Here is a 20136-nt window from a genome sequence, read left to right on the forward strand (position 1 = left end):
ATTAATTATTGTGTATCCTTAATACACATATTAACAAAATTCAATAACTAATTATCATCTATATAATAAAAGCACGAATGCACACACAGTGCTTTGGCACTATGCATCCAGTGCAAAACACTGTGCAGTACTGTCGCTGCAACAGTGTTTTGGTTTAGTGATTTTTTTTTTCAACCTTTTTGTTTATTCAACTGGCACGGTAGCTACAGTGCCTAAAGTTTTTTTTTTTCCTTTTTTTTTTTAGTAATCAGTTTGTGTTTCTTTTTAAATATTGATGTAAGCTGACATTTATATTATTATACTGACATAAAAAATTTCACAATATTTTCACAATTATTGATGTGTCAATTTCTTACCAGTCGAAATAAAATAATAAAATAAAATATGAAATTGGTTTTTTTTTTCCCAATAATCCGTTTGTGTTTTTTTTTCTTTTAAATATTGATGTAAGCTGATATTTATATTGTTATATTGACACAACAAATTTCACAATTATTGACGTGTCAATTTCTTACAAATCGAAATAAAATAATAAAATATGAGACTGTAGCCAGCCACAACTGAAAATAAATATTTTTAAAAATATTACAACACTTATTGTTATCACAATACACTGTAACACTATAGCTACAGCAGTGCTTTGGTTAGTTTTCACAATTATTGACGTGTCAATTTCTTATCAGTCGAAATAAAATAATAAAATAAAATATGAGATTTTTTTTTCAGTAATCGGTTTGTGTTTTTTTTTCTTTTAAATATAGATGTAAGCTAACATTTATATTGTTATACTGACATAACAAATTTCGCAATATTTTCACAATTATTGATGTGTCAATTTTTTACAAGTCGAAATAAAATAATAAAATATAAGATTATAGCCAACCAAAACCGAAAATAATGTTTTAAAAAATTATTACAACACTTATTGTTATCACAATACACTATAGCACTATAGCTACAATAGTGCTTTGGTTTAGTTAGTATTTTTTTTTTCCAGTAATCGGTTTGTGCTTTTTTTTTTTTCTTTTAAATATTGATGTAAGCTAACATTTATATTGTTATATTGACACAACAAATTTCACAATATTTTCACAATTATTGACGTGTTAATTTCTTACAAGTCAAAATAAAATAATAAAATATGAGACTGTAGCCAACCACAACTGAAAATAAATGTTTTAAATAAATGTTACAACACTTATTGTTATCACAATATTTTCATAATTGTTGAGATCTCAGTTTCTTATAGATCAAATAAAAAAAATGCTAAGTCCATAACATTTTAACATTAATTTCTACAGTGCCTAAAGTTTTTTTTTGCCAGTAATCAGTTTGTGTTTTTTTTTTCTTTTAAATATTTATATAAACTGGCATATATATTGTTATACTGACACAACAAATTTCACAATATTTTCACAATTATTGAGGTATCAATTTCTTACAAGTCGAAATAAAAAAAATAAAATATGAGACTGTGACCACAATTGAAAATAAATTTTTTGGGAAAATATTACAACATTTATTGTTATCACAATATTTTCACAATTGTTGAGATTTCAGTTTCTTATATATCAAATAAAAAAAATGCTAAATCTACAACAATTTAACATTAATTTCACAACAAATCATAGGTAAGCTATTATTGATAGATAGTATTGGAGCTACAGTGCTTTTGGTTTATTCAACTGGCACTGTAGCTACCGTGCCTAAAGTTTTATTTATTTTTTTTCCAATAATCGGTTTATGTTTTTTTTTTTCTTTGAAATATTTATGTAAGCTGTCATATATATTTTTATACTGATATAACAAATTTCAAAATATTTTCACAATTATTAACGTGTCAATTTCTTACAAGTCAAAATAAAATAATAAAATATAAGGTTGTGACTAACCACAACTGAAAATAAATGTTTTGAAAAAATGTTACAACACTTATTATTATCAAAATATTTTCACAATTGTTGAGATTTCACTTTCTTATAGATCAAATAAAAAAATGCTAAGTCCACAATATTTTAACATTAATTTCTACCGTGCCTAAAGTTTTTTTTTTTTTTCCAGTAATCAGTTTGTAATTTTTTTTTCTTTTAAATATTTATGTAAGTTGGCATATATATTATTATACCAACACAACAAATTTCACAATTTTTTTTACAAATATTGAAGTATTAATTTCTTACGAATCGAAATAAAATAATAAAATATAAATGTTTTGAGAATAACAATAACAATATTATCAATTTAAAACCAATAATAACTTGTCATTTAGAATTTGTTCTAAAAATATTATGAATGTAGCATTTCTCTCAAATAAAATAAAAAATATCTATTCAGATCCTAAAAATGAAGATATTGTGATATTTTGTTGTATTATTAGACTTCTTTTTTAATATAGTCAAATTAGATGAGCCAAAATTCACAGTTTCACACACAAAATCTGTATTAATTTTCTCACTATTGGGGTAGCACGTGCCTTACACGTACAGCCAACACTAGTGGTTTTAAAAGCCCGAACAGTCAAAAAATTGGAAAAGTGTCTCGTTCCAAGTTTTTATGGCTTTTATCTGGTTGAGGGTTTGATTTTTGGGTGAATGAGCCAGTCAATTTGGTTTTTAAAACCACGAATTTGAATATATCCAAGAATTTAAAAAAAAAAAACAAAAAAACAAAAAATTCGCACCTCATTTCATAGAACACATGTAATATGTTATTAGGTTTAAATTATTATACAAGTTTAGAATTGTAACATTTTTTTTCTTCTTTCCAAATACAAGTATAATGTATACTATTGAAACTTGAATATTAAGGTAATATTTTAAATATTTTTTATTTTTTATGCATTTTAGTGTCCATCTAATTTCTAATTCTTTTTTTTTTTTTGCATTTTTAGCCAAAAGCTAAATAGTTTGGCCCAAATAAAATAAAATTTTATACTTTTTAACCCAAAAATTAAGAAAATTTTTTTGAGCCCAAAGCTAAAAGGCAATCTACAAATAGAAACAATTTAAGACCTAATCAGTCCAAAATAGATCAAAACGAACCAAAGTGAAACGAATAGACTGATATGTAATGAAGTGGAACAAGTTGACCAAATGGACTAAAGTGGACCATATGAACCAGATGGATCAAACTGAACTGAAATGCAACTTAACAGAAGTGTAGCATTTCAACACTGGGCCGATCACAACCAACTCCTACTATCTCAAATTCTAAACGCATTATGCTTGAACTGTTACTCACAAACATCAAGTCCTGTTTCGAGTCCATGGTTGGGACCTAAATTCTGTTTCAAACAAAGCATTCCACAGTTTGCAAAACTCATACCACGTAGCATAACACAAAAACCATCAAAATCAATCCAAAGTTCCAAACAACAGTTTCACAAAATCACCAAGCGAGTAGTTAGTATGAGTGCAAGGGCGTCTGCATGAGATGTGTAATCACATTTATTAGGACAGGCACAATACCACTTAAAAGCAATGGAAGTCATTAAACATAAGTCATTTAATAAGAATGGTATCAAATGGTAGGTTTAGTGATTGAAGAACAAAGTCAAAAGACGCGAAACAACCAGTATAGTGAACCCTCATAGAAGCCACCTTCATCAAAAAAAAAAAAAAAAAATCACAGCCAAAGCAGAAAATTAAATAACAATGCCTTCTTATATCAAAACTTCCACTGAAAAAACTAAATTCCAAAATTCTTAAATATCTTTCAATCTTCAACAAGCCTGCATCAACCTCTCAATGGGCTAGTGCAATCCGTCCAGCAACTTGATCCAGATCTCGCCGGCCACTGGATGTGATTTTCCTCCCACTGGCAAACAAGAATAGAACAGTTCTACGTATCAAGTATACGTGATGCCATATGTCAATGAAAAACAGTCATCACATGATGTCTTCAAAATTGACATAGTAACATACTAACATATCAAAGAACCAATATGTGATTGAGTCATGTAAATAAAATTCATTCAGAACCCATTTTAGAACAAAAATAGTTCTAAAAACTGATCCACAAACTAAGAACAGTGAGAACAGCAGAAACAAACTGAGATTAAATTTAGAAAGAATTCTTTCTTGTGTGACTATAAACCCAAGAAATAACTTACTTAATTTCCTTGGGAAATTAAAAGCTGTTTTCTTAATGCTTCACTTTCATTGAGCAAGAAAAATTGAAGGAAAAGTTGCCATGTCTTATTAAGACATATCCAATAAAGAATCCCCTTCTGCACACAATTTTACATTTTTTTTTTATTTTAAATATCAGCAGTTGGGGGAGGGTGAATTTGAACCTGGGACATCTTTGAAACAACAAGAAGTGTTAGTTGAGATACAAGACTCTTGGCACAATATTACATTTATCAGCAAGGAAATAAAAAAAACTTCCTTGGATATATTTTATCTAGGTAAATGGAGCCTTAATTTTGATACTAAGAAAAGAACCATGTCAGAAGCCTTACTTTTTTCCAATGAATAATTTAGGTAATGTAGGAAAAAGAGCAGGGCAGAGGGGGTGTTGAAATATTATATATTAAATCAGACACATTGCCATCTAATCATTTTTTTATATTCTTTAATCATGAACCCGAAATGATGACAAAGATACTCACCCCTTTGAGTCGATCTCAATGATCTTCATTGTCTCCAATTGCTGAAGTATGTGACGAGCAATAGATCCACTGCTTTTACAGAAATGGGGTGGGCGACTGCCATTCCTCTTGCTTCCTCCATAGATCCTTCTGAAGGCACCAACACCAAGACCCCCCCTCAAGTAGATCTTCCTTGCCATGGAAGCTACAGTTCAAATTAAGTTAAAAATAGAAACCAAGATGCAAAATTCTACTATATTTGTATTTGTCCATGTGTGTACACGAGCCTTTATTTTTTTTGGGGAGGGGGGTTAGGGAGAAAAGAAAGGAAGGAGGCAGTGAGGAAGGAGACACACCGGCTCTAATGTAGTACCAATCAGGGTCATACGGAGCAAGCTCCTTAAATGTTGCAGTCTTGACAAGATCAGTCCATTCAGGGAGCTCGACCTATTAAAAAAATTAAAAAAAAAAGGAGATGGAGAAAGGAAACATGAGAACACCACCCAATAATGTACAACAAAAATCTGGTGCATAGTCATGATTGATAAGTCAAGCAAGAAACTTCAGCATAAGAAAAGTAACCACATAACAGCCCATACATCCATATCAATCAAACATCTCATGTCAATAGCAAGGATTATGGAGATAGCAAAGCTGCCACTAAACCGGTACAAATACCCTCTGAAACGTACTAAGTAAATTACTGGCCTGTACTGGGCTACATATATAGAAATAACCCAAAACAGTACACCTGTATTAACTAGTACCAAAATAATTTGTTCCAGTGCAGTATTGACAACTTTGATCAGTGCAGAGCAGATTCATATTTTGCCTCACAAAATAAAAGGCAAATCTCAGAGTAGAAAGCTTCAGAAGTAATTATAATGGATAACCCATTAACTGAAGAATAGGAAAAGAATAGACATTGCCATAGTAGTTATATAAATCATAAATAAAATTCAAAAAATTAACTTACATCACCTAAAGTTTGGGTATAATAAACAAATTTTGGGATTATACAACATATATGAGATGAGATTGTAAAGATTAATTTTGGCAGGACATGTTAAAAACCGCCATAAATGATCGCAACTTGTCAATTTTACAAAGCCAAAGAAACAAGCATAGCAGCGTGGCTCAAAACTGTTGCTCATATCTTGACTAAAAAAACCCTTAATTCCCATGAAAGCCCACATGCTCTTGACAAAACAAAAGCCTCAATAAAGCAAATTAAACGCCTGACACAAATATGGGAACAAGCAAGACCCTGATGGCATATAAACATACACAAAAAACTACATTCACAAAGCACATAATAACAAAGTCCCAAGCAATAGAAAAGTATAGAATCACAGAAATCTTTTTATTTCATGCAAACTAATGGCAAATCCAGAGCTAACGACCAAAATATTAGAAATCACAGAACAGAAGCAAAATAAAGTTTTACAATTATAAAACACACAACCACATCATGCTACCATAACAGCTCCAATTTTTTTTTTCTCTTTTGTTTAACTTGTAGAATCCCTAATCCTTTCTAAGAAACTTGACATCAAAATTTCCCAGTACAGAACAGAGTAGCTAAAGACAAGACATGACATGAGACAAACAAACCAATAATACAAAGCAGAATTGCATTTCCATACTATGAAGAACAAATCAAAAATCAATAAGGTTTGTCAAATTTTGAGATTGCTTCACAAGTGAATCAAGGTTCCAAAAAAGCCATCTTTGAGTCGGGTGCATGGGTTTCGTTGAAATAACACGTTTTGTTTAGAAGTGTAAATTTGTAGGTTCACAGAACAAGAGATATAGAGATGTACATGTAAAAAGAAAAGTGTTAATGTATAGAGAAAGAGAAAGAGAAAGAGGGAGAGACCCGGCCAGAGCGTTTGAGGTGAGCGGCGTAGGACTTGACGAACTCGTGAGGGGAAACGTCTTTGACGGTTCTCGCTGCCTCCATCTTCTTCTTCTTCTTCTGTTCTTGCTCTTGCTGATGCTTCTGCGGCGGCGTAAGTATACGAGGTTTTGGGGAGAGCAGGACTAACCAAAATACCTATTTGCCCCAACTGTGCTCCTTAATACTAAATCGCCCTCTTCTTCTTCTTTTTTTTTTTTTTTTTTTTTTTTTAATAAAAGATAGGATTCGAAACTAAACCTTTGGGTTAGAAAAATTAGGAGTTTTATTTATAAGATTTTTTTTTTTTTTTTAGAGAATTTTAACTTATGGCATCTGTTCTTTATGATAGCTTTTTATCATTGACCAATTTTTGGTCTAGACGATGATTAAACTCAAGGTCTCTTATTCAACCATTACAAGCTTTACCAGTTGACTTAATTAAAACCCATAAAAAAATAAAAATTCAAGAAGTGTTAATTGAGTTACAAAGTTATGAGCAAAACAAAATACTATGCTAACCAAAGAATTGTAAATGTGTAATGGAAGCCTCACTAAAAGCATTCTCATTAAGGATGCTAAAAGGGGCATATGCTAAATTTTATCATCAAAACACCAAAAAAGTCACTCCATCAAAGATTTCAAATGGCAAAATTTTTGGCATACTCCTACAGTGAGCTTCTATCAATACAAGCTCACTGTAGCTTGGATTGTAAAACAAAAAAATAGTTTTTTATTCTCATGTCTCTTTCTTTCTCTCTCTCGAGGTCTTTTTTTTTTTTTTTTACTACTTCTTTCTTTATGCTCTTTGTCTCCCTCTATGCTCTTCGTCTCTAACGGTCTACCTCACCGGAGCCACCGCAAGCCTCACACTCTTCAAGATCGCCTTGGCCCACCCCACAAGATCGCCTCACCGGAGCCATCACAAGCCTTGAGTCGTGGGTATGAGTGAGTGGGTTTTGTAAATTCGGATCTAGGTTGTGGGTGAGTTTTGACAGCCTTGAGTGGTTTTATGGTCGTGGGTATGAGTTGATTGGGGTGGCTTGGGCTTATGGGTGTGGGTTGATTGATTTGGTCGTTGTGGGTTGTGCCGTGGGTTGAGGCCGTGTGGTGGGTGGTTTCTTCTTCTTTTTCTTTTTTAATGCTGTTGAGTGCCGTGGTTAGAGGTGAAAAGCTCAGGCCATGGAGGTGGGAGAAGCTTCTAGACTGGGTTGAGAAAGATGGAGATACAGTGGGAGAGAGAGGCGGAGGGAGAGTGAGAAATAATAATAAAAATGAATAAAAATATTAAAAGAAAGAATATTTAAATGAAATTGTAAAAAAAAAAAATAGAATGTTTGATGTTTGGTATATTGTAAAATGAGGTGTTAAAATTGTAAAAGTAGTATTTTGAGGTAGTAAATGCTAAATTTTTTAGGATGTTTGATGGGAATGCTCTAAGTATGGCTAAGAGAATAACGTATTTGGATATATAAATATGGTACATCAGTGTATGTATATATATATTAGATAGTCCTAAAAAAATATGTGTATTTATTAAATTATATATATATAATATAATTAAAAATTTAATTAGAATCCAAATTCTTACTCTATTTATTGCAATCCATGTTCAAATCTATTTTTAAGCTTATACCCTAGCCCATTTGACTACAATAGAAAAAAAAAAAAAAAACACCACAAGCACATAGGGGTGTGCATGAGTCATGTTGGGTTGGGTTGAAGAGATTTTTTGACCGAACCCACCATGGTGGGTTAAAAAAAATCTAACCCAATCCATCACAGGGATGCAACCCAACCCAACCCACATGGATCGGGTTGGGCCGGGTTAAACCCATGGTTGGATAGTTTTTTTTTTTATTACTATTATTATTAACTTGAGCAGGAAAAAATATATATATCTCACCTGTCACCTGAGTTGATAAATAAAATATTTATAAACTAGTATTCTAACTCAGTTATAAACAAAATATATCCAACTGAGTAGATAAACAAAATATATATGAACTAGTATCCCAACTCAGAAATAAACATATAGGAGTGGAATGTGAGAGTGGGAGTAAGAGGCGGCAAAGAGAGAAAAAGATTGTTAGGGTTTGCAAGATAATTGAGTTTTAGATAGGAAGAGTCGAATATGAGAAAACATTATTATTAATATAATATATTTCTAAATATATATAATTTAAATTTTAAATATATAGGTGGGTCGAGTCGGGTTCAGCGGGTTTGTGATTGATATGACCCGCACTCAACCCGACCCGTTATTAAAATTTTCATAACCCAACTCAACCTACCAACCACTAAAAATCGAGCCAACCCAATAGCTTGGGTTGGATCGAGTTAGGTCGGGTCAATTTTGGCAGAATGGTGGATTGATTGCACACTCCTACAAGTACATAACTTTGAAATTTGAAGCATGAAAATTTAATAAATAATAATAATAATAAACGAGAAGAGTGGCCCAATATTAGACAAGTTGCGTGCTTAACGTCCATTCACAAATTCGTGCCCAGTGCCAACAAGCTCAAAATCTGATAGTATTTCACGGGCAATTGTAAAATTTCAAAATAATTTATTTTTTTTTTTGAGATGGAAAAATAAACATTTTGTTGTACAACTAATATCAAATAAAATTATTGCCAAAAAAAAAACGCACAGACCAAAAGATATATATTTTTAGATGGTTATAATATACTGTTAACTCTGCAATTTAAATAATTTTTTCCTTAAACCTCATGCACTTTGTATATGGAAATATGCCAATTTAAGTTGAAATAATATTGCAAATATTACGTGGGTTCCAGTTAACTCAACTAGTAAAGTCTCTGATGGTTGAATTAGAGATCTGGGGTTCAATCCCCAGGATGCCATAGGTTGAAACTCTCTCTAAAAAAAAAATATTGCAAATATTACATAAAAGGTAAGTGTACTAGATTGATGACCAATAGAATAAATATCGGCCAATACAATACAATATTATCATCTTTAATGCTAACTCTATCACTTGCTCCGCCACACTAACTACCGCATGCAGTTTTGGTGTTGGCATGTGAGTGTATTCCCTTATCTCATCTCCTTTCTCTTGTATGTGTGTGTGTGTGTGTGTGTGTTTCTCAAAAAAAAAAAAAAAGAAGAACTTTAATGCTAACTCTACTTAACCATAATAAAAGACATCCAATTTTCTTTTGGCTAAATTGAACCATCAAAACCTTTCTAAAAAAAAAAAAAAAAAAACCATCAAAAGGTCTTTCTCTTTCTTCTAAAAAAAAAAAAGTTCTTTCTTTTTCTGGTTTTTTTTTCTCTCGCTTTTTTTTTTTTTTAATTTTTAAATACGCCCTAGATACTAGCCTCTGTCTTTTCACAACTCCATAAAAATATTTTTTTATTATATCTTCATTATTTTTATCCTTTCTTTGCAATAGTTAAATCAAGCAAAATTAATATCACCAAACACCCCTCCCAAAATTTTAAGAAATAATATTTAAAATTTCTTACTATCACAACAAAATTCCAGGGCCAAAGTCAAGTAGAATTCAGTATATGCATTTCCACAACCAAAAGCTCAAGATAATTATAATCCAAAACAAACCAAATTATTAAAAATAATCTTTACATACATTTTTATACCCAAAATATCTTAGTATGGAGTATCATAATACATTGAGTTCACGCAAACACTATCTTTTAATTTCTCTTGCTATATATCTATCCATGGCTACATCTGCAAAATTCATCTCTCTTCTCTTCGTCCCAATTCCTAACTCTCTCGCATCCAATTTTTCTTTCCCAAACTCTCTACATGGCAAACACACAAAAGGGTGGAAAAAAATATCCAAACTCATCTCAGTAAAACCCACATAACACACATAGCATACCCACTACCTGAAGTTAGTTAATTAGATAGATAGATAGTTAGTTCTTTTTTCTTTTTTTCTTTTTTGTGTTTGGCGAAAGAAAATCATTGCATATATATATATAACACAAGTGGATTGGAATATAAATGTAATTCTCAACTCCTAATGTTATTAATTTTCATACCAAAAACCAGAGATTAATTAATTAGTTGGATTCTTTTTGATACAAAGTGGCTAGCATCCCCAATTGCTTTTCTTTTCCTTTGTAGGATACAAATATAAAACCAGAGAGTTATTAGTTTCCAAGATTCCATTTCCTAAGGCGTCACTTCATCCAAATTTGGTCTAAGATATTCATTTTCAAGGTGTGGGTACCCGAGGACTGAGGAACGATAACACAACCGTAGCCTTCAGTCATTCCTTATATAGAAGCATTTACAACTCGAGGAATGGGGTTGCCTGAGGAGAGGATGAGAAGAGACAGAACGTCTTCTGGAAGTATAAGAGGTGAGAGGGCTTCTCAGGGGAGAAACAAGATATTTTTGGGATGTCCCCTATAAAGTTTCACCTATCACCTCCGCATTAAATGACTGGCAATAGCTTTATCAACTGCATTGATGAAGAAGTGACTTAAACAGCAGATCCACAGTTAAGCAGCTCCTTCTACTACCTTCATCAGAAGTCTAGTGGGACAAGTGTCCAAGTGAAATTTTGGAGGATTGTAGATGGAGGGCTAGGATGCAACGAGCTTAAGAATATATAAAGGAAAATAACTTCCAAAAAGGGGGGATTCGAAAAAATCAGAGAAAAAATAGTAGAGCTAGAACAGTGACTGAGAGAAAAGAGAGAGAATAGTGTATACATTTGCACAACAGTATTGTCCTCGGGCAAGCTTGTAAAAAGCTATCAACATACATAATCTTTGACTTTCGCTTATTCCTTCTTTATCTATATCCTTGGGTGAAGCACAGCTTGTTTCATCTCACTCTCTTTACAAATATCTATTGGTTTTAGGCCTAGTTAGGTAACACTAATTTCACAATTTTAAGTGAGCTTGGGTCACTAGATCTTGTGCTCTTACAATTGGCGCCGTCTGTGGGAAACAAGGTCTTGTTTTGGGGTTTGTTTTAATTGGCCATGGCCAACCTGGAATAGAATAGGGAAGAATCTGTTGGTTCGCAAAGGGAAAACCAGTTTGTTAACTTGGAGTGAAGGAGGGACAAACACCATACGCCTAGTGTTGTGGTAGAATCATACCACATAGATCGTACTGAAAGGAGTCACTCAAGGACTAGGAGCCATGTTTTGCACGAACAGGAGACGCAGAAGTTGAAGCTTGAGATAGATCACTGCGTAATGTTAGGACATATGTGATTCATGTTAGGGACATATGTCATCATGTATGGGACATATGTCATCATGTATTGGCTAATCCTTTGACAAAACGTGCACTTGTAATTGGGTAGATCTAAGATGTGTTTAATGCTTCAAGGTACAATGTTTCAAGTTCAAGTGTTAAAGCCATGTAAATCTGTCCAAGAATCAAGTAATGAAGTGCTGTTTTTTAAAGCTCGACAGCAGGTATCTATCGAGAATTATGAAAATCAAATTTCAGTTCTGATTTCATTCCAATCCGTGAGTATGTGTTTAGGCTTTCTTTTCTCATAACCCTAAACATTTATAAGGATTATTTTAAAGGCCGTCATAGTGAGCACAATTGCACAAGTGTGAAACAAAGTGTTGTTCATGCAAATTATGACCGAAAACCTAGTTTTCCCTAGTTCATCTTTCTCTTGACGAAGCTGATGTGTTTGTATAGCGTAGAGTTTTGTGACCAAGCAACTTCGTGATCTTCATCGTGTGATGAACTTAAAAACTTTGCAGCCAACATCCTTCTCAAGTTGGTGATCAAGTCGCATACTGGGATCCGCGCATCTATTGGTTAGTCACATATTGAGAGCTGTGCATTAAAAGGAGAGATTGTCACTACAGAACAAGTCCAATTGGATATTGGGGTAAGAGTTCAACTGTATGTTGGTATAAGGTATTGGGATTCATTTACTTGTAATCGCTTGTTGTGATAATAGTGAATTCTCGGGAGTGGTGTCCTTAAAATCACTCGGTGGGGTTTTTGACTTGGAGGTTTTCCCCATTAAAAAACAAATCACCTTGTCAAATTTATTTTCTGCTGCATTTTATTTTAATTGGTGATTTTTTTGTGCTGCCACGTACATTGCATGTTAATTTAATCAGTTAATAAACTTGGCTAATTAATCAATTAATTCATCACAAGGAGTCAATACATTTTTGGCCTATCATGTAAGAAGTTGCGGCGAAGGAAGCGCGATAGAGAGAATTCATCACTCTCATCAAGTGATGGATCAGAGGAGAGTAAGGATCGTTCATATCGCCATAGGTCAAGAACCCCACCCAATGAGTCCTATTTAGCGTCCTCTCACTTGGATAAACTGGAGAAAGGCAAGTCCAAGAGTGGGTAGGGATCATCTCATCATAGTATGGGGAATGATGCAATGAGTAAGACACTTCATTAAATTTCAAAGTCACCATTCATCAGGGGGATTAATAAGGCTAGGCTTCCCCAAATAAAAAAAGTACAAGAAAGAAGATCCAAAAGAAAATACTAGGCTTGTAGTCAGAGACAGAGCCAGGAGTTTACCTTAAGGGGGCCAAAATATAACTGATTTAAAAAAAAATAGTAATAATAAAATATTGACATGAAAAATGATAGAGCTACTACTAATTATACTAAAAGTTTGCAAAATAATGTGACAATATTCTGAAAGTGATTAGTGTCACATCAAAATCATAAAAACTACTATCAAGTTACTACAAAATATTTACAAATTGATATAACGATTAATGTGTTTGGTTTCACATCAAAAATATAATAAATAATTTTTTTAATTACTTATTTGCTGTGTCTCAACAATTGATACATCAATTCGTATGATAAAATTTATAATAGTTGTGTCATCATTCTAAATATATTCATTTAACCAATCAATAAAAGAAAACACACATAATAGTTATTTTTGAATTATTTGCATTTTTCTTTTGAAATAAATCTAATATTGTAGCTAGATTTTTCATGATTTACTAATCAAATATAAGTCATATTTATCATCTAATTATATGTCAAATATTATTGAACTAAAAAAAACTAATTAATATTGCCAAGGAAATAAAAAGAACTACACTTCTAACTTTTAAGTACAAAACAACAAATAACCAAAATCAAACAACTTAACAACTCAAGTCATTTGCATTAAATAATGCTAAATATTCAATAAATATGTTTTGAAATTTACAGAGTCAAAAACAATATACATTAATACACAAACCACATGAATCCACTTGATCACATAGCACAAAGTCAAAAGGAATGAGATGTTTATTGTGTTTATTGGCTTTTGTAAACCATTTTAATTTTTAGGGAGGCTAAGTATAGATATTTTTCTTTTTTATTTTAAAAATTTGTTTATAAATATATAATATTTATTATAAAAAAATTAAAATTTCAGGGTGAGTCATTATCTCCCAAGTCAAGGAATACAGGGGTGTAGCCATGATTTTCCACTTGGGGGGCCGAATTATATATTTATATGCTAGTAATAACTCATAAGTAATACAGTAATTATATTTTATATAAAATAGTCAAATATAACATTTTATAATATTTTTAAACTCCAATTAGATTAAAAAATTGTTCAATTTGCTATAAACATATAAAAGAATTAAAAAAAAAAGCCTTAGCATCTCCTATTAGAATTGTGCTTAATGATGACCGTTGATAAAATAAATTCCATTCATTATCATTTTCATAGTGAAATTCTTAACAATTTTTCCCTTTTTCAAATTTGGGAGGGGGTTAAGACTTAAGAATATATCTTATCTCTATTGCAACCTAAATCATGTTGTAGAAACATATTAATATTGGTACAACTTAATTATAAGGCACCTGGATTCAAAAGGGAAAAAAAATCAACTAAAAATATATAAAAATGAGATGATGATAATGAGAGAAACATATAACTATGAGGAAAAAAAATTGGATATATCAAAAAATGATCAAATTTTGTGAAAAAAATGATGATGATGGGACTTGAATAAACAAATTTGAAGGTAAAGAATGAAAAAGAAAAACACACTAATTTGAGCAACGTGCATTGCATTTATCAATTGAAAACAATAGGAACACTGTCCTTTTTTCTATTCTTAGAAAAATAAAAAGAAAGACACCTGGAGATTAGAGATTTATTAAATTTTGGTAAAAGTGTGTGTATTGTTTGGGTGGAGTCCACTTGAGAAACTAATTAAATATTAGAATTGTAAATAGATAAATGCAATTATTGTTATATTTCAAAGGGGGCATAACATAAAAACTAACAATGAACAGGGCTCTATGACTTTTTTTAAAATGAAAGTCATTATCCAAAAATAGAGTAAAGAGAAAACCAAGCAAAATAATAGTAAAAAAATTAGCATAAACTGTGAAGACGATGAACATTTATAGCTAATTAGAACTCTAAAACCAAAGACTATCTTCTATCCAATAGTTTGGAAACTCCAAGTTCTTGGCATGTTGTGCAAGTACGTGGGCCACTCGGTTACTTTTTCTTTTATTATGATTTAAATTAAGAGTAATCTTGACTCATGTATTAGGTGGCCTATACAACTAAGCTTGACCAATTTTTTTTCATTCACAGCGTGAAGATTTTGTGAAATCCCCCCCCCCCCCCCCCCTCTCCAAAGACTGTATGTACCTCCGCCCCATAAGGCATAGTTACGTCCCTACTTGAAGCTAGAGAGAACTACCAAAGAAAGGAAGTATTAGAAAAATATTTAAGACATACAATTTTTTATTTTTTTTAATTACAATGAAGATAAGAGGATTTGAACCATGAAGGTAAATAACTGCACATATGTTCTGACAGTCGGAAGCTAATTCAAAAGGTTCAGATAAGTGGGATAAACATTTAACTTTTACGACCACTAGAAAATGGTTGCATACAACTGTTAAACAAGATATCATACCTTAACATCTCCTATAACATCCATTGATTTCTTTACAAGTCTAAATTATCCTTTCTGACTTTAGCAGGAAATATCATAGTTCTGCACAATGGGCAGGTCACTTGCCCCTCATCCACCCATCTATCCATACATTCCTTGTGAAACACATGGTAACAGTTGCTCAGCTCTCTGATCTCATGGCTTCTCTCCACGCAATTCAAGCAGACAGAACATTCCATATCCACATCTTCATCATGCATTACACCATATCTTTCAAGAAAGTTATTATACTCTATCACAGGAACCCTCTTTTTGATCAACACCATTAGACTTTGGACTGGAATTAGCGATGGAGATAAACCATCCATTATTACAAGAACTAAACCACAGGCAGGGTCTTCACTCTCATTTTCTTCTGGCGGATTGAGCAGACCTAGACGTGTGAGTGCCAACATAACCGTGACCTTTAACTGGTCCAGCAGGCCTTGTAAGAATCTGATGTTTATGATTGTTGGCATCTTCATTAATTGCAATGATTATAAGAGGGAAATAGATGGTGAAGAGGTAGAAAGAAAATGAAGGTTGAAAATTATATGCAGGAGTAATAGGAGGAGGATTTGGTTAGCGTTTTCGGCTCTTGGTGACGTGAAAGAATATGCCGCATGCGGCAGCACTTATTGTTCAGGGGGGTTCAACGAACGCCCTGACTTCAAAAAATAAATAATTTATATATAAAAAATAATTTTTTATTAGTTTATTTTATTCTTAAAAATATTTTTGCATATATTAGTTGAAATCTTGCACACCTGATTATATAGATCAATTTGATTCTCAAAAAAAGAAAAAAGAAAGAAAGAAAGATTATAGATCAGTACAACTTAAAACTAAACAACAATTTGACATTTAGTGTCTTATATATGTTAATACATAATTGAAGAAAAAAAATAGTAAAGTTAGTAACTGTTCAAATATGTGACTGGTTAAGTAGACACTTAATATAATATTTATGTATCATTCTAAAAAAAGTATAATATTTATGTATGGATAAATATGGATGTATGGGATAATAAATAATATAGTATTAGTGGGTTGCACTTTGTCATTATAGTTTAAAATATTTTTATAAAAATAATGACAAATGCATAAAAATAAATAAATATTATACAAACTTAATAAAATAAAATGGTCACACCTATCCACATTAATAATAGATAATAAAAACTGATAATGAACTATCATGTAATGATTTAAAAATATGAAAATTTATAGAAGTTGTAAAATTTTATATATTTGCATTTTTTGTGACTTGATATATTCAAAAAAATTATTAAATTTTATTTAATTTAAATTTCTTAATGATCTCCTGAAAAAAAGCCACCACTAAGTGTATCTTGCATATATTTCTTCATCTTGGTGACCCTCTGGGGAGCATGATTGTTGTCAAAAGTAGAACTTAACATAACAGTTTTAGCGTGCATTGACCTTTCCAAATTATAAGACCAAAAATGTCCTAACACCTCATGAACTTTGAAGTAGTTGCCTTGACACCTCCTAAACTTTTATTTTGACCAATTTAGTACCTAAACTTTATGATATGACAAATTGCTACTTCCATTAGTTTTGTTTAATAAACTAACGTTCTAATCACGCGGACAACATTTCTTTTTTAGTAAAAAAACGAAGCGTTTGTAGGTTCATTTTAGAGAGAGAAACCTAGGAGAGAAAGAGGACTAGAGTAGCAAGTTAGGTGAACCTACCACAACCACACTGTTAGGTTCTAAGACCTTAGAGACTAATGTATTAGAACTTTAATATATATTATGTTGGCAAACCATGATCAAAACATTAAGTCTAGGTTTAGGCTTGCTCAAAGTGTGTTTAATTGTAAAATTCGAATCGAGTGATTGCATAATTTATTGGACAAAATCTACAAGGCTCGATTGATCGAACTACGTGCAGATTTATTTTTCTGCAGAATTTCCAATTTAGCCCAAGCCCATTTGACATGTAAGGTTTTATATTTTCCTCCAAGTATAAAAGGAAAAACCCTAGCTATGTTTTAGAGGTCTTTGAAGTGGTGTGTGTTGAATCTTTTGTGAGATCTAGAAGTGTTTACCTTCATACACACACATAGAGTTATCAAGATCAAGATTCGCATCAAGAACTTGATGATCTCTTTAGTTGCTGCTTAAAGAAAATAAAGAAGATCTTAAACCTTTGAGTGGAGTCTCAAAGTCACAAGTAGATGAACTTATGGTTGCAACAGATCAAGGATAGAAGTAGTCCGTGGACTCGGAGCTATCACGTGGTCGTGGTAATAAGTTTTCTACTCGAGGTAGCAATAAAATGTTAATGGTCTAAGTCTTATTGTACAAACTTCAATTCTTTTATAGTGAATCTGTTTTTACCTTGAGAATAGTTAGGTTAAATCCTCCCCAAGTTTTTTACCGGTTAGGTTTTCCTAGGTTATCATATCATTGTATTATTTATATTTTCGCATTATTTACATTATATGATTTAAATGTGTTAACTTAGAACTGAACAATTTATCTAAGTAATCACTTAGCTAAATAACTAGGTTAGATAACTTTAAGGGGTCTAAAAACGAACAAGTGATATCAGAGCGGGTTAGCTCCAGTGTTTAGATCTTTTAATCTAAGAGCTGATCCTTGACCCCTGCTGTCATGGATTCTTTAAAGTTCTCTTTGCTAAAAATTTAACTTGTCTACTTTTGGATCATATGGCTTGTTGCATGTGTTAAGTCTTTCCCTGAATATCTTGGTATAATTACATGTGATGATAATTATGTGTGTTAAATAGCTTTAACTGCCTTAAAGGCACGTGATTCTTGTCTTTGGTATTTGGATAGTGGTTGTTCTAGGCATATGATAGGAAACAAAGCTCTATTCAAGACACTTTTTGAAGGAAAGATTGGGACAGTCACTTTTGGAGACGGAAGCAAATCTATGATCAGAGGCATTAGAATTGTGGACATTCCAGGGTTGCCGGTATTTGAAGATGTCTGGTATGTTGATAGGTTGAAGGCCAACTTACTTAGCATCAATCAGATTTGCGACAAAGGACTGAATGTTCTTTTTACCAAGTATGAATGTGAGATACTTGATGGAGGAGGTGACTGCATGTGTATTGGTGTTAGGACAACTGATAACTGTTATGGTATAAAACCAAGTATAAGCTACAAATGTTTTAGTGCGAAGATCAATCAAGCAGACTTATGACACTAACGGTTGGGACATGCAAGTCACATGCAATTAGAGAAGATCTCCAAGTGTGAAGCAGTTATTGGTTTGCCCAAATTTGAAAAGATTAAGAAGTGCATATGTGGACCATGTTAGATGGGTAAAAAAGTGAAGTCTAAGCATCCGTTTGTAACTAAAGTTCAAACCTTAAGACCTTTGGAGTTGTTACACATTGATCTCATAGGTCCTGCCAGAGTTTAGAGTTTAGGTGGAAAGAAGTATATTTTAGTTGTTGCGGATGATTTCACTAGATATATTTAGGTTGTGCTTTTGAGAGATAAGGCTGAGGCTCATGAAAAGATGATACACTTGTGCAAGAAATTGCAAGTTGAAAAAGGTACTGTGATAGCCAGAATTAGAAGTTATCATGTGAGAGAATTTGAGAACACAAAATTAGCTACCTTCTGCAATGATCAAGGCACTCATCAAGAATTCTATTCACCCAAGACACCACAACAAAATGGAATAGTGGAATGGAAGAATAGGGTTATTCAAGAAATGGCTCGCGTCATGCTAAATAACAAGAAGATACCCAAGTCCTTCTGGGGAGAAACATTTAACACTGCATGCCATACACTCAACCGAGTGTATTTCATACCTGATTCCAAGAAAACTCCATATGAACTCTAGAGAGGAAAGAAGCCTGTTGTCAAATACTTCAGGATATTTGGTAGTGATTGTTACATTCTGCGTGATAGGGAGAACCTAAAAAAGTTTGATGCAAAGAGCGACAAAGGATATTTTATGGGCTATTCTTTTACTAGTAGAGCACATAGAGTGTACAATCTGAGAACTAAAACAGTCATGGAGTCTTCAAATGTGGTGATCAATGATGAACTATGTTCAGAATCTCATTTAGAAGACACTCCTCTGGTTCAAGAAAATACTATGAAGGTTGATGATTCTCTTCCTGAAGATTATGTTGAGAAGTATAGTGATGAAGAACTACATCTGTTGAATGATGTTGTTTCAGAACCATTGATTTCAGAACCATCCACTCTTGTTCGTGAAACCCAACAAGAACAAAGTGAGCCTAGTTCTTTATCTGAACTAAAAGGTACCTCCACATCTTTGGTTAAAGGTCCATCTACTAGAGTAAAGTTAAATCACCTGTCACAAACATATTGAGTAGTCTGAATGATAACATGAGATTGAGGTCTAGAGCCTTGAATATAATTACTCACTCATGCTATGTATCCCAATTGGAACCAAAGAAAGCGGATGAAGCACTTCAAGATACTGATTGGATTAATTTTATGCATGAAGAACTTCATCAATTTGTTCGGAATAATGTGTGGGAGTTAGTTCCTAGACCAAAGGGAGTGAATGTGATAGGAACTAAGTGAATTTTTAAGAACAAGTTAGATAAACATAGTATAGTTATTAGAAACAAATCAAGACTTGTTGCTCAAGGATACACACAAGTAGAAGGGATTGATTTTGATGAGATTTTTGCACCGGTAGCAAGACTGGAATCCATTAGGATACTCTTGGCCATAG

General features: G+C 32.4%; 2 protein-coding genes across 2 annotated transcripts; both read right to left on the reverse strand.

Moving 5' to 3' along the window:
• Positions 1–3470: 3470 nt before the first annotated feature.
• Positions 3471–6739, reverse strand: LOC142613251 (small ribosomal subunit protein eS19x-like). Its single transcript, XM_075785506.1, has 4 exons — positions 6471–6739; positions 4948–5038; positions 4613–4796; positions 3471–3816 (listed from the first exon to the last, which is right to left on the reverse strand). Exons 1-4 carry the CDS (start codon positions 6552–6554, stop codon positions 3744–3746), a joined length of 432 nt encoding a protein of 143 aa, XP_075641621.1. The 5' UTR covers positions 6555–6739; the 3' UTR covers positions 3471–3743.
• Positions 6740–15429: 8690 nt separating this feature from the next.
• On the reverse strand, positions 15430–15894 carry LOC142623831 (brassinosteroid-responsive RING protein 1-like). The gene has a single exon (XM_075797299.1). It carries the CDS (start codon positions 15892–15894, stop codon positions 15430–15432), a length of 465 nt encoding a protein of 154 aa, XP_075653414.1.
• Positions 15895–20136: the final 4242 nt, after the last annotated feature.

Source organism: Castanea sativa, chromosome 1, assembly GCF_040712315.1.
Source record: "Castanea sativa cultivar Marrone di Chiusa Pesio chromosome 1, ASM4071231v1".
Taxonomy (NCBI): Eukaryota; Viridiplantae; Streptophyta; class Magnoliopsida; order Fagales; family Fagaceae; genus Castanea; species Castanea sativa.